This window comes from Ips typographus, unplaced genomic scaffold, assembly GCF_016097725.1.
Source record: "Ips typographus isolate SLU unplaced genomic scaffold, UJ_Ityp_2.0 IpsContig44, whole genome shotgun sequence".
In the NCBI taxonomy this organism is placed as follows: Eukaryota; Metazoa; Arthropoda; class Insecta; order Coleoptera; family Curculionidae; genus Ips; species Ips typographus.
In genome coordinates this window covers 137,248-152,275 of record NW_028098575.1, presented here as the reverse complement: position 1 = coordinate 152,275, position 15,028 = coordinate 137,248, and the positions used below count along the sequence as shown (strand labels likewise).

The window sequence follows — 15,028 nt, the reverse complement described above, 5'->3', positions numbered from 1 at the left end:
CAGTAATTAGTCATTATTCATAACTGCGCGTAGCGATGAATCAAATTTGTCTTATCGCTCGCGAATTAGTTGCTTTCTTTACCAAATGCATAAACAACTATATGGTCAAGGTGATTATTACACCGACAACATCATTACTTATCTTTATTCGTTTGTAGGTACCTACATTACAATAACAATATTACATGTAACCATTTTTTATCTCATAGGGAAAATTAAAGTGATATCTGTTCTTGAATTTTAAGAATTTGCGCAATAAAAATTCAGACGCAGATAACAGAATAAAATCCTTGGGCCCTGTAAAAATAGGTACATAGCTCAATATGTGGAGCCGTACATTATAATTGTTACTTTGTTTCAACATTATGCTTAATCGCATTTTTGCATTTTATGCATTAATCGGTCTGCACTGAACAATGTCTGGTCTCATTAAGATATTATTCCGAACTGGCCAAATCAGCGAATCCCATGGGTTTAAGCATGGTGCACCATTTGGCTGTTGGGAAAACATTTCTCTGATAACCTTAACATTTGACAAGTTCATCGTCTGGAAGTATTTTGCTAATTTCAGCATCCTGTCTTTTCGGTGGAGAGGGATCTGAATTGTATTTATACGGTTTTCTTATCACATTCTCCACAGTTCGTCCTCTGACCACCACGGAACTTTACAGTGTGACTTTTTGTAGTGTCGTGTTTTTTGAAAGTAAGTATAAGTGGTTTCTTTCCTCTTTTTTTTATTCATCATCTCGATATATTTTTCCTTCCAAAGAAAAATTCTTTTTGTTTCGCTATCCAATGTTAACAATATCTTCCCTTTCAGATGGAACCTGGAAGTGACGTCCCCCCTGAAAAGGTCCGGGGCCGGGGCCGCGGTGCCGGCCTGATGGCCGCCCTCCTGGCTGCCCAGCGGGCCAAACGCACCGTGGGTGCGGCCAGCCTCAAGCTGGGGTCCTCTACTGAAGTGGAAGCTGGTCCCTCTACGGCCAGCGAGGCGGAGGCTCCCCCTCCAGTGGCAGGGGAGGTGGAGGCTCCTCCTGAGGTTCCTGCATCCCCAGAAGACCAGGAGGGAGGCGTCAACGACGCCTCAACAGCGGTGGCGCCGCGTTTGGCTGTCGAAGCCATTGGCAGCCACGCCAAGACTATAAACTTTTATTTCTTTTAAAAAAAAAAAAATAAAACCAAAATAAATTATTAATCGAAATGCTTGTATTATTTTTGTTGCGGTATTCCTTCTGGTGTCCATGGGTCATGGTAATGTAAAATTCTGCTTACATGGACCACTTCAGTTTTAGATTTTGGCGAAATGCCCTTTCGTATCTCATAGTCCACATCAGACATTTTCCGATTTATGTAATAAGGACCAAACCATCTAAGCAGTAATTTTTCACTTTTTCCTACTTTCCTAATAGGGGTGAAAACTTTCACTTGGTCCCCTACTTCAAATTCAACATGGCGGTGTTTACAATCATAACGTAATTTATCTATGTCTTGACGCCGTTTTATATTTTCAACTGCCAAATTTCTGACTGCTAAACCAATGTCTCTAATTTGGTCGCTATTACTACTTTCCAAGGGTGGCAACAAGTTTGCTTCTGTTGGTAAAATAGGTTCACGACCGTACACCAGCATGAATGGTGAGAATTTAGTACTATCTTGTTTTGCAGAATTGTACGCAAAAGTCACATGTGGAAGATATTCATCCCAATTTGATTGATCAGTATTAGTATACATAGATAACATATTGGCTAAAGTTTTATTAAATCTTTCTGTTAAGCCATTAGTTGCGGGATGATATGCAGTAGTAAACTGACTTGTTGTCCCCATCTTTTTTAGCAATTCCGTAACCAATTCTGATTGAAAAACTTTCCCTCTATCGCTTAACAATTCCTTGGGTGCACCGTGTTTTGTAATAATTCTCTCTAGTATAAATTTCGCTACAGGTCCGGCTTTGCCGCTCGGTAATGCGTCAGTCTCCGCCCACCTTGTGGCGTAATCTGTCGCTACCACTATCATGGTTTTTCCGCTGCTACTTCTGCGAAACGGGCCTAACAAATCTATCCCAACTTTTTCAAATGGGGTGCCAACTGGAATAGGATGTAACAGACCAATAGGCTTTTGATTTTGTTGGCCTTTCCTGGCCTGACAATCCGGGCATCCTTTTACAAAACGTTCCACGTCCTTTTGCAACCCTTGCCAATAGTATCTTTGTTTTATCTTCGCTAGGGTTTTTGACAATCCCAAATGGCCACTCAGCGGTTCTGAGTGGTGGGAGTACAAAATTTCCCCTATTAATTGTTGCGGTATCACTAAAAGTTTAGTCCGGCCCACTTCATGCGGGTTTATACGGTACAAAACTTCTGATTCAAGCCTAAAATTTTTCGCTTGCTTGCGTATACCAATTGTAGCTTCTTCAGGATGTTTTATAGCCTGAATTATTTCCAAAATGTTTTTATCTTTTGCTTGCAATTCTGCAATGTTACGCATATCCAATAAAAAGGTTGGTATTTCGTCAATCTCTTGTACTTTCGTATTTGCTGGCAAAACAGGATATCTGCTTACGCAGTCTGCATCCCTGTGAGCAATTCCTGATTTATGATGTACTGTGTAGTCAAATTCAGATAACTTTAACGCCCAACGCGCTAAACGTCCAGTAGTCTCTTTCAAGGTTTTTAACCAACATAGCGCATGATGATCAGTCACTATTTTTATAGGTTTTCCATAAATAAAATGTCTGAAATACGATAGCGCCCATATAGCTGCTAACCCTTCAAGTTCTGTTATAGAATAATTTTTCTCAGCTTTACTAAGGCTTCTACTTGCATATGCTATTGGGTGTAACGCATTTTCATGATCCTCCTGCAATAATATTGCTCCGATTCCATCTTTACATGCATCTACCCTCAATTCACATCCTTTATTTGGTTGAAAATGTGCCAAAACTGGTTCACTAATCAATTTTTGTTTTAGTGTTTCAAATGCTTTGTCATGTATGTCCTGCCAATCAAATTTATTTTGCTTCTTTGTTAAATCATGTAAAGGACGTGCAATTTTCGCAAAATTTTCTATAAACTTCCGGTAGTAGTTACAAAGTCCCAAAAAACTTTGTACACCTTTTACATTCTTTGGTTTTGGAAAATTTTCAATTGAAACTAATTTCGATTTATCAGGAAAAATTCCGTCTTTTGAAATTGTATAACCAAGAATATTAATTTTTTCCTTTAAATATTCACATTTTTTAGGTTTTAGTGTTAAGCCTGCACTTCGGAGTCTATTGAAAACTTTACGTAATTTTTCTAAATGTTCATCTATCGTTTTAGAAAAAATTATAATGTCATCCATGTAAATTAAAACTTCTTTCCATTTCAAATCTCTAAACACTACATCTCCCAACTGTTGAAATGTTGCCGGGGCATTGCACAATCCAAAAGGCATTACGTTAAATTCCCATAATCCGTGACCTGGCGCTGTAAAGGCAGTAAGTGGCTTACTTTCTTCTTTTACTTTGACTTGCCAATAACCTGAATACATGTCTAACGATGAGAAATATTTGGCGTTTCCTAAGTACGTCAAAATATCCTCAATATTAGATCCTGACCATGAATTTTTTACCGTCACATTGTTTAACTTGCGATAATCCACGCAAAATCGTGTCTCTCCTGACTTTTTCTTTACTAATACGACGGGACTTGCCCAGGGCGAGTTACTTTGCCTTATTATGTCGTATTGTTCCATTTCTCTTATCTGCTCATCTATTATCTCTCTTTCTTTTTGTGCCACTCTGTAAGGTTTCTGTTTTATTGGTTTAGCATTCCCGACATCGATTTCATGTTCAATGACATCGGTTTTTCCCATATATTTTGGTGTTTTTGAAAAAACGTCACTATATTTTGACAGTAATGTCCGCAACTTGTTACACAATTCCGGGTTTGTTACATTGCTTAGGTTATGGTCATTCATGGTAATCATCTCTTTATCATCCTCAGTTTCATCAATAAAATGAACTGGAATTTTTGTTATATCCATTTCTATATTTTCCTGTAAATAACCGATTGTGGTATTTTTCAATATGAACACTTCTTTAAACCTCATATTATTAATTTTGATGTACCATTTGCCATTTCTTACAAAAATATTTGAACAAATCAACCCTTTTTGTCGTAGGTATTTATCGTTCTCGATAAAGCAGTACCTCGTGAACTCGTGCGGAGATAAGGCACAGTTCAGTCGTACCGTTATCTCACGACCAACCTCGACCCTGTAGTCGGTTTCAAGTGCAACCTTCAAACTTCGCGCGGTTGGCTCAATCTCGACGTTCGCAAATACCTTATTAATATCTTCCATTTGTTCTATTTTCCCTATGTTGTTGTTGACATTGTTGCCAAAATGTAAAATCAATGGGTCAAGTTCATGGTATAATGTCACAGTATTGGTATTATAGTCAATCAATGATTTTTTACTAGCCAAAAAGTTATGTCCCAAAATTAAGGCTTTTGATAAATTTTGTACCACTAGTGCCTCAACGGAAATAATTGTGCCATTAACTTTTATAATTACCTCTGAATTGCCGAGAGGTTGAACCGGATAACCTCCTGCGGTTATCAGTTGTATATTGTCTTGTAATCGTCTCATGTTACTGATATAATCTATGTCGACTACATTTTTACAAGCTCCTGTATCAAGTAAAACAGGGACGTTATCTTTACCGTTAACTGTGATATGTACTATTAATGTTTGTCTACTGGTGCCCGTAGATGACAATTGGACATTTTCGGTCGGGCTTCTTAGTTTTGAAACTGTCCTCTGTCGTTTGGGTTTCTTCGGCCTTGAGGTGCATTCCTTTGGAAAGGCCTATTATTGAAGTTACAAGACACATGACCGGGCCTACGGCAATCAATGCAAATAACCCGGCCGTCGTGCGTTCTCGTTCGAGGCAAATAATTATTGTTATTATTATTTCTCCAGTTCTGATTTCTGTTCCCGTTAAAAGTATCCTGGTTCCGGGGTTGTTGCGAATTGTTTCCTACAAATTGTCGCCCCCTATTGAATGAGTTGTCCCTCGGACCATTTTGATTCGGTCTAAAATTATTCACCCTTGGAACATAGGTATTTCGTGCTTGATTTTGAACCGTAGTCGAAAAATTCCTATTAAAAAATGTCCGTGGCCTGGTGTCATTCCAGGTCCTTTGTCGGTTTGTTGGGTTATTACCATTGTTACTGTTTACTGCCGCAGATACTGACAATAAAGCTGTACTTTGTGTCATTTGATTCACTAATGTCCTCTCTTTTATATCGCTTATTTTAATGACCAATTGCTTTAAATCGTCAAAATTTCTATTGCTAGAACTAAGCAGATAATACATCTCATAGTAAGATGGATGTAAACCATTTTCAAAATGATCCCTAAATGCGTCAAAAGTCATTTCTGGGTCAATCTCATTTGCAATTGTCAATAGATCATAATAGTATTTTTTAATGTCCTCGACGTCCTGCTGTTTGCGGGTGTTTAATCTAAATTTTAACTTTCGGAGTGGCTGTTCTCCTGAAAACTCTTTCAAAAAATCTGATTTAATATTTAGCCATGTTTTCATCTGATTCTCTGGCTCACTAATATAATTACTAAACCACGTATGGGCTGGACCTTCCAAAAAATTAGCCAAATAAGATATTTTATGATTTTCTGACCAACTATTCACAATTGCTGCCTTTTCGTATTTATTTATAAAAATACTGGGAGAGTCAATAGAAGGGTTAAATGTAGATGGGCATGTAAACTTTGGGGTGGCCGGAGTTTTTGGCTCAGCCAAAGCTGCCTGTAATGTCATGTTAGCCATTATTAAAATATCGTTAGGGCGTATGGCACGGTTTCTTTCCCGGATCACAGGGGGTGGGCAAGAATTATTAGAACTTTGTAATAATTCTGAGGGGCGGGATTTTGGTGGCTCTACCACTTCTAAGGGACTTTCCTGCCAAGGATCCTCTGTTTCACGTGGTTTTGGCGGAGTTCTACTTAACGAAGCTCTTGGTTTGAAATAAACTTCCGTAGATTGGGGCTTAGAAGTCGAAGCCGAGGCTTGGGAAGTTTGAGCTTGAATGCCCACGACAGTATTGTCAAGAGTTTTTTCTTCGTCCTCACTGCTTGTCAAACAAACTGAACTGGGTTTGTCAAGCTTCTGTTTGTGTGAAGAAGTGGCTGTTTGTGTCGGAGCAGGGAAACTCACAGTCGAACTGTGATGCTCGGGTTTAAAATCTTTTAACTCTTTTATCACCTTCTCTGGGTTTCGACCCCTAGCGATAGCTTCACGTAAAACGAATTTTTCTTTTTCCGACAAACTTTGAGCCCTACTGCGAGTTTTTACTCGATCTTTGTCACTCGACTCACTCATGGACAATTTTTAAATTCATTTATGTGCTATATTTATTTTTTTTTTCAAATTATTTTTCAAAAGATTAAATTAAAATTTTTTTTTTTAAGCAAGTTGATTATTCCTAGCAATTTCTTTGCGAATTTGCTTGTTCATCAGACTAATAATCTTTTTGACGGTAAAATACGCAAGCATTAATACCCCCATGCACAGAAAAATAATAATTAAAATTTCCTTTGCCGACCATGAATTATCTTTCCCTGAACTATTTGATACACCTCCACTGTTTCCCGCTTGGGAAATAATAATTTCCTCCTCTTTTGAAGATGTACCACCCATATTAAACCAAAATAGTATCAAATGAGCGCTTAAATAGCACAGGTAATCCCCAAAAAATCACCAAATAAATCAACGTTACTATCCCTAGCCAAAAGAAAATAATACTTAAAATTTCTTTTATAGCCCACACATTACTTTCCTGACTCTTTATCATACCCCGAAAAGAAAAATAAATAAAAAACTCAACTATTGTTTTTTATCCATCCCAAAACAGACCGGCGCCTCCACCAAATGTCACGTTTAATTTATGAGCCCTACTGGGTTCACCAATTAAACTGACTCACGACGATAAACGTCGCGCCGGGATCTCAGTTTTAGGGATGGAATTAAACACTGAGTTTTCCTTGTATAACACTTAGATCTATTAAATACGGAATACACAAATGGATGCACAATACGGTTGTAAAATATACAAAAAGGTTGACAATTAACAATTGTACTTACATAATCATAGCTAAGGGCTTAGCTTTTCCGGGCAATGGCTTGGTCACTTTGCGTTTAAACAATTTTGGAGAACTGACTAATTAACTTAATCTTTTCCCGAGGAGAGTCGACATTACGACTTCTCGGGTCAGCTGGTCACACTACCGTTGATCGGTTCACACTTATCCTACACTGCTAAAATCGGCGTATTTTATACCCGATTGATCGGCTGACGCAGTTTGTTATTGTCGCTTGTTTTTCACATTTCTGCATAGCAGGTGGTTTCATTCATCACCGATATGGTGCACTCGGAGGATGACACACTCGGTGCAACGTGATGCGACCTTGCCTCGTGCGCTTAACATTTCGCAATCCTCGATGTTTTTTAAGTTAATCAGTCCATCTTTTCAATCAATGGATTTTCCATTCGTGACAATATCATTCGTCCATATTACACCCTGGATTAAATGCTGTTGAATATCTAATTAGACAGCAATTTTGGATACTTTCTTCTCGTAGAGCTATACAAAGAGTATTGCATAGATGCCTTCGATGTTATCGCTTAAAGTCTAAAACATTTTTTTCGCATTTCACAACTAAAATGTTTCTCTCACGTAACCTTAGGTTATGCCGGTTCGCTGCGGGTAACGATGGGAAGATATCGAGGTGTGAAATCTAGTAAGGCTTATGTTTGTATTTTTGTTTGTGGAGCCACGAAAGCAATCCACATTGAGCTAGTCTCGGATATGACTTCGAGTGCTTTTATCGCTGCCTTGAGACGCTTTGTCGCTCGAAGTGTGTCAGGAAATCTGGAGCGCTTGTGGCACTAATTTCCTTGGAGCTTGTAATCAGTTAGTTGCACGAACTTTCAAAACTTGCAGCTGAAAGTCTGAAAATTAAGTGGCATTTTAATCCTCCTGGTGCCCCACACATGAATGGGTTAAGTGAAGCGGGTGTTCGTTCCGTAAAAACACACTTGTATAGAGTGATAGGGGACCAAGTAATAACTTACGAAGAGCTCTCTACCTTGTTGACTCAGATAGAAGCTGTGTTAAATTCAAGACCACTGTCGCCTCAAAGTTCTGATCCGAACGATCTATCCCCACTTACACTTGGTCACTTCCTTACCTTAGAACCCTTGAGCTCCTGTCCAGGTCCGGATCTTTCGCACCTTAAGATAAACTGTTTGTCCAGATGGCAATTAGTGCAACGTCTTCATCAAGATTTTTCGAAGCGTTGGAAAACCGAATATTTGCATACGTTGCAGCAACGATCTAAATGGACTAACCCTTTGGTTACTGTTGAGCCCAATACTCTAGTGCTGATTAAGGACAAAACCAAACCACCCTTGCACTGGTTACTGGGCCGAATCGAAGAAACTCACCCAGGTGCTGATGGCTATGTTAGAGTAGCTACCGTCCGCACCCAGCAAGGCTTGAATAAACGTCCTATCAGCAAACTGTGTCTTCTTCCTGCTTAATTACTTAAATGTATATATATTTTTTTGTTTGTGTATGTCGCGATAAAAAGGGAATAGTATATTAATTAACCTACTTAAATGCTTCATTGGATACATCAATTATTTATTTTAACTTTTGTTTTTTCTTCTTAATTGCATATTTTAAAACATTCGTTTTCGTGGGCGGAAAATGTTTAAACAACTTTTAGTATACCGTAATGTTCGTAAGAACCATACAGTTTCAGATTTTGGCCCTTGCCAAGGGGCGCATGTCGGGTGTCAGCAAAGGAGCACGCTTTAAGAAGCATCTGTCTCTTCCAATCTCGGACGCGTGTCGAGCGTTTTGCATTTTGTATCGCTGTCGAATTAAACCTTCAAAATTCGAAAAACTGCATTTTTATAAGTGATTTTCCAACAATCCTGAGAAAAACCGGGAGCTGCCCCCCCAAGAAAAACAGCAAGAAAAGCAGGTAAGCGCCTTTAGTCTTTAGCCATTCGAATCTGTATGGTTTCGCGTTTGTCTTAACATAATTTTTTTCTCTTTTGCATTATAATTAATTAGCCGTATTTCTAAATTAAAAATCAATCCACATACAGTCCACATAATCAAACAAAAGCGAAATTTTGAAAAAACGTTTTCAATTTTTCCTGGACTTATTTGAAGAGACAAATGACAATAACTGCCACTTTTTCTCCTCTACAAGATGGCGTACTCAAATTTGGAATCCCCCCCTATCATCAGCTTTGTTTTTTCATATAGGCGTTTTTTTTGCATTTTACGGCCAGACAAAATACTCACAGACTTAGCAGTACAGAAGTAGAACGACTGTAGAACTAAGAGAGCCATACGACGAACCAAATCTGTGCAACATAATAAAAGCTCAACAACTTAGATGGTGTTACGATTCAATTTCTTCTTTAGGGACTTACACTGTTGTTTTCATAATTTTGCTTTGGACCGAAACCAAAACGGAACCGCTAATTTATTTCGGTCCGGGTCCCTGCTTCGTATAATGTCTCGGTTTTCACAAAGCTTCAAACAACCTCTAAAAATAATTGGTCAAAGACTCGAGCACATTCATTTGGAGAACTTTAAGTCAATTTATTTGATTCTTTAGTAATAATTGAAAACTGTTATCCCAATCTGAGCAGCTTGGTTCTTCATAATATTAATAACGTTAAAGACGATGAACCTGTCGCTTTGTCATGTATATGAATAATATCGACCAAAATAACAACACACCCAATCACATACACATACCACAAATTCTAAACAGCCATACGAACAAACACTGTCGAAATGCGCATCACTTTTATCGGAGGTAAAACTAGTTTAAGATAAGTCCAACCAAACTAAAAAAACCCATAACAAATTCCTGAATATTCGCTTTGCTATAATATAGCCTCTACATAAAAAACTCCAATGGAAACAAGGAGATCGCATTACTTGTATGTTACTTTTTGCTACAGCGTTAAGTCATAATACTGTAGGTACCTGGAACTATTCGGTAAAATTTTTATGAAAAAAAAAAATCACGCTCCGGCACTGCTTTCTTGTGATTTAAAATATGGTTGATCCATTTTTTTTTCTCAGCTATAAAAATATTGGAATATTTTATTCATACTATATGGCCGTAATGAAACAACTTTGGACCATATTATTCATATTTTCATATCTTATTAAGCCCTGAAATAATATGACGCATGTATCTTAAAGCAACTTCTATATCAAAGCCTCACATTATTCGGGATTCACATTATTGGACATGGAAGATTGTGATCAAACCCTTTATTTATAAAATATGTTAGTTATTTTCAGAATCAACGTTGAAAATAAAAGATAATGGTATTAAGGTTTAGTATGTCTAAACTTCACAGTTTCTAAGATATTCGTTATTTGGCAAGTGCTAAAAGATCAAGTTTTATGATTTGTGGGTGAGAAATTTTCTAGCTCAAAGAATGTCTCAAAATGTTTGCCAAATAATTGCAACCTTTAAACTGACACTTTTTATAGACGCTTTTTGAGTTATTAAATATATTTTTTAAACGAGTCACAACGACGACAAATCAAACTTTAAAATGTCATTTCAAAAGCCTAAAACATTGATTAAACTTACTAATTAATATATGTGTGTATTTGACGTGAATAGTAACAAAACAATTGAATTTCGATAATCTTGGCCACAAATCTGTTTGCGTAAAAATAAAGAATTTTCTAAAAATAAAAGGCAATTTGTGACAGCTCATTTTAAAGTTAAACCATTTGTCAATTTATCGGCGTAAGAAAAGGTTATACCTTCTATTAAAAAAATACTACTACTAACTAACTTGTAGAAGTTATATTTAGTTACAATCACAAATAACAAAATTAAATAGGAGTATTAAAATAGACAAAAATCGTTTTTTTTACGCTTAACTCAAAAACCAAACAATTTTTTTAGAATATTTTTGGGTTATTTATATTTTTTGTTTGGATTATTTATACTTATATGATCCATGCAGATGACCCAATTCAGTGCAGTTAGGAACATGATGAACTATTGTTGACTCACCTTCCGCCGCCTTACTGTTCCGTGCTGGGGTGCGGCCCAATAAGTCGACGGCTAAAGGCATTTTTTACAAAATTTTTTCTTTGAAATTGCTAGAATAACTGCGATTGCACCTGGTGATTCGGTTAAGAACCATGCGAAAAAGAGTCAGGTATGTCAGTAATGACTGGTATAAAGACTGTCAGCTACGGTACCACCCGCATAAGAAATGCTAAGTATTATAGCGGGAGGGTAATTAAACAATTAAAGGTTGACAACACCTTTTGAAATGTTACTAGTTGGGTGAATGAGCATGAAAAAATAAAAAAAAAATGTAAATTTTTATCGAATTTTCTCTTTTTATTGTTTTCACTGGATCCCAGATCAATGGTAAGTTGGCTCCTCTAATAAATTTATACAATATTTTAATTCTTTAACTGTGTTACAACAGGCAAGCTTTTCAGAACCTGTTTACCTTACTCAAACCCGGTGGAGAGATACTGCTAAGCTTTCTAGGCACTTGTCCTATCTTTGAAGTTTATCTAAACATATCTAAAGATATCCGTTGGGCACCCTATTTCAAAGAGGAGAGGATCTCCCCTTACCACAATAGCCCCGACCCCCAAAGAGCGATGTAGAGAATCCTCCAAGACACAAGGTTTCAGACTTTTATTCATTGATTCCAGACGCGGTAACAGGGGTAAATCCAATCATTCCCAAACTGCCTCCCCAAGATCAAGCCCAATATCTGCAAGACTTTATGAAAAGGTTTATAATATGTACAAGACTAATTTACAAGGATCCTGAAAGTTAACGATTCAATTGGGAGAGCAATATTAAAGTTAAGAAAAGCACCTCAACCCTTCTCAGTTGATACTTTGAATTACCTGAATTTCATTGATGTTATCTCAAGTTTTTTTTATATTCACATTATTCTTTCTAATTATTATTAAATATTTTATTTAATGTTGATGTAATGTAATGTAATGATTATGTTGTGGATGGTTTTAATGATGCTAATCTTCAGTGCCAAGCACGAATGAAAGGTTTTGCCACATTAAATGAGTTGTTGGTAACTCTAAAGTCAGTTACTCTTAAGGATAGAGAAAGTTCTTCCTCCTCCACTAGCTCTAGACCTACTTGTTCCAGTCAACATCATGCTCCAAAACCTAGTGTGACAAACGGCCAAGCTGGTCACAAAGCCTCTGAATGTCGTAGGCCAAATCGTGCGCCAGGATCTTGTATTGAATGTTGGTCCAACCTTAATCAAGACCAAAACTGTCCAGTGAAGAGACGTGAGGAAGCGCCTTCTAGAGCACCTGCTGATTCCACCACACACCAGATAGACAAGACGGTATCGATACCAGCTAGAGGAGCGACACTTAGACTGAAGTTCAAACTTACAAATGAGTATTAATTATTCCATGTTTCAAGGCTTTTTAGATTTAGGAAGCCCAGTTTCATTGTTACGGGTTGATTGTGTACCTCCTGAGGTTATTAAGCCCTTCTATTCAAAGTTTTACGGAATGAATAATAGTGAACTGAAGCTTCTTGGAATCTTTGATACTGAAATTGAGCTTAATGATATTAAATTACCTGTGACTTTTTTGTATTATTCCTGCTGTCAATGACTGCTTTCTGTTTGTTGAGAAGGGATGTATTATGTAATCCAGCGGTTAAACTTACAATTGATCAGGCAGAAGTAAAGTTGCAACAGTCAAATTATGTAAATTTTAGTAAATGAAATTTTAAAGATTGCCTGTGATGAGTATGAAGACACAAAAGTTAGTTTGAATTTAGACATTAATGATAAAGTTTCATTTGATATTAAAAATTAAATCGAACAAAGTTTGGTACCAAATTATATCAAGGCAGAGCGGCCTAACAAGCCAGTTGTTGATTTATCTATGATAATTCTTGTTAATCCAAACCATGTTCCTTTTATTTCTTACCTCGAAGGTTATCATACAGTGACAAACTTGACAAAATACTAAAAGATCTTTTAAATAGAGACATGATTCGTAAAAGTTCATCACAATATAGCTCTCTTATTGTACTTGTGAAGAAAAATTCAGGTAAGGTCAGATTGTGTGTCAATTTTAGAGACCTTAATAAACTAATTTCGCGTGATATTTTTCCAATGCCTCTTATAGATGATCAGATTGAGAAACTTAGAGATAAAAAGTATTTTACACGACTCGATCTTAAAGATGCCTTCTATCATGTAACAGTAGATCCAGATTGCGTTAAATATATAAGTTTTATAATTGAAATTTTTTAAATAAATTTTAAACAAATCCTTGAAAATATACCTAGTAATATTGGTTACATTGATGATTTACTGGTTTTTGGAAAAGACCAAGAGTCTCATGACAAAATTTTAAAGACAGTACTAAGGCAGTTCATTAAGGACTGTGAATACTATTAGGATTCAAATCATACTTTTAATAATATTAAAATACTGTTAACCACTACTCCAGTACTAAAATATTTTAATCCTAAAAGACCCATAGTAATATCTGATGATGCATCACAAAATGGCCTGGGAGCAGGTCTCCGACGGGACAATTTACAGTTCAAGAGCACTTTCTGAAACTGAGAAAGGGTATACCCAAATAGAAAAAGAATTGGCGGCTGTTGTTTTTGGGTGTACCAGATTTCACCAATATATCTTTGGAAAACGTATCATAGTCGAGAGTGATCATAAACCCTTCACATCAATTTACAATAAACTCTTAGTTAATTGTCCATTAAGATCACAACAAATGTTAGTTAAATTTCAGGTTTATGATATTGAAATTGTCTATAAAAAAGGGTCAGAATTAATACATGCAGACTATTTGTCTCGAAACTATTTGAACGAAAGAAATGAAATGGACAATACAGTTTCTAAAGATATTGAAAGAAAAATTTCAAGAAACAACCCTTAAAGATAAAACATTACTTAATCTGTCGAAAGTAGTGAAAAGGAATGGCCAGAAAATAAACATTTATTAAGCGATGATCTTCAGCAGTATTGTCCATATAGGGACGAAATTGTTAGTATAAATAATGTTTGTTTGATTTAAAGGTAAAAAGGTTATTGTTCCTAACTCACTCAGAAGTTAAATGTTGGATCTGATTCATTATAATCACTTAGCAATATCAAAGTGCCAACTTTATTTTGGTCAAAAAATAATAAATATCTCGAGTTTTTTTATATTGACTCTATTCTTTCTACTTATTATTAAATATCTGGGTAACCCAATAAGGTGTCTTCTTGGTTTTTAAAATTTTTACATTTAAAAATTCAAAGTTGCTATATAGACAACCTACTGCCAAATTTTAAAATTGCTCCTATTCGACGTAACATCCTCAAGGCTTGATTAGATTACTTCAACAGAAGAAAAAAACCCTGCTTGGTGCACTGGTGCTACAAACCCCAATTAAAAGTGGCCCCGATCAGGAGGATGACGTGGAATGTAAAAAAAGTGATTTGAACTATTTTGTATGTCCTCCATCTGGTATCGTGGTTGTCGCATTATGTCACATACGCGTACCAAATTGCGCAAATTCTTATTCTTCTTGCGCCCTGATTGTCTGTACTCTTCATACAATGTGCCGAGTGCCGTTCTCGGCTCTTCGAAATATGGTTACTGCGTCGCTGATGTTCGTATGTTTCTTAGCCAGGAGTTTTGCTTTCTTCGTGGACCTCGATGCCTCTATATTTTTCCTTGAAGAATTAGTGTAGGAATGTGATATTGGCCTCCTCTAAGGATAAGGCCGAGGTAGGAAACTTTTCTTTCTTTGACCATGTTAAGTATTTCTAGTTCGTAGTCTGCAGTTCTTAAAATTTTTTCATTCGTGGCATTTGCGGTCCACCGCACGCGCAAAGGTCTCCGGTGGGTCCATATTTCAAACGCTTCGGTGCGGTTCTG

General features: G+C 36.7%; 1 protein-coding gene across 1 annotated transcript; it reads left to right on the top strand.

The window, feature by feature from the left end:
• Positions 1 to 395: 395 nt before the first annotated feature.
• On the top strand, positions 396 to 1,199 carry LOC145739779 (uncharacterized). The gene is made up of 2 exons (XM_081995153.1): positions 396 to 703; positions 821 to 1,199. Exon 2 carries the CDS (start codon positions 821 to 823, stop codon positions 1,160 to 1,162), a length of 342 nt encoding a protein of 113 aa, XP_081851279.1. The 5' UTR covers positions 396 to 703; the 3' UTR covers positions 1,163 to 1,199.
• Positions 1,200 to 15,028: the final 13,829 nt, after the last annotated feature.

Excerpts from the sequence above, each read along its gene's own strand:
- LOC145739779 (XM_081995153.1), top strand. The coding sequence starts at position 821 with ATGGAACCTGGAAGTGACGTCCCCCCTGAAAAGGTCCGGGGCCGGGGC.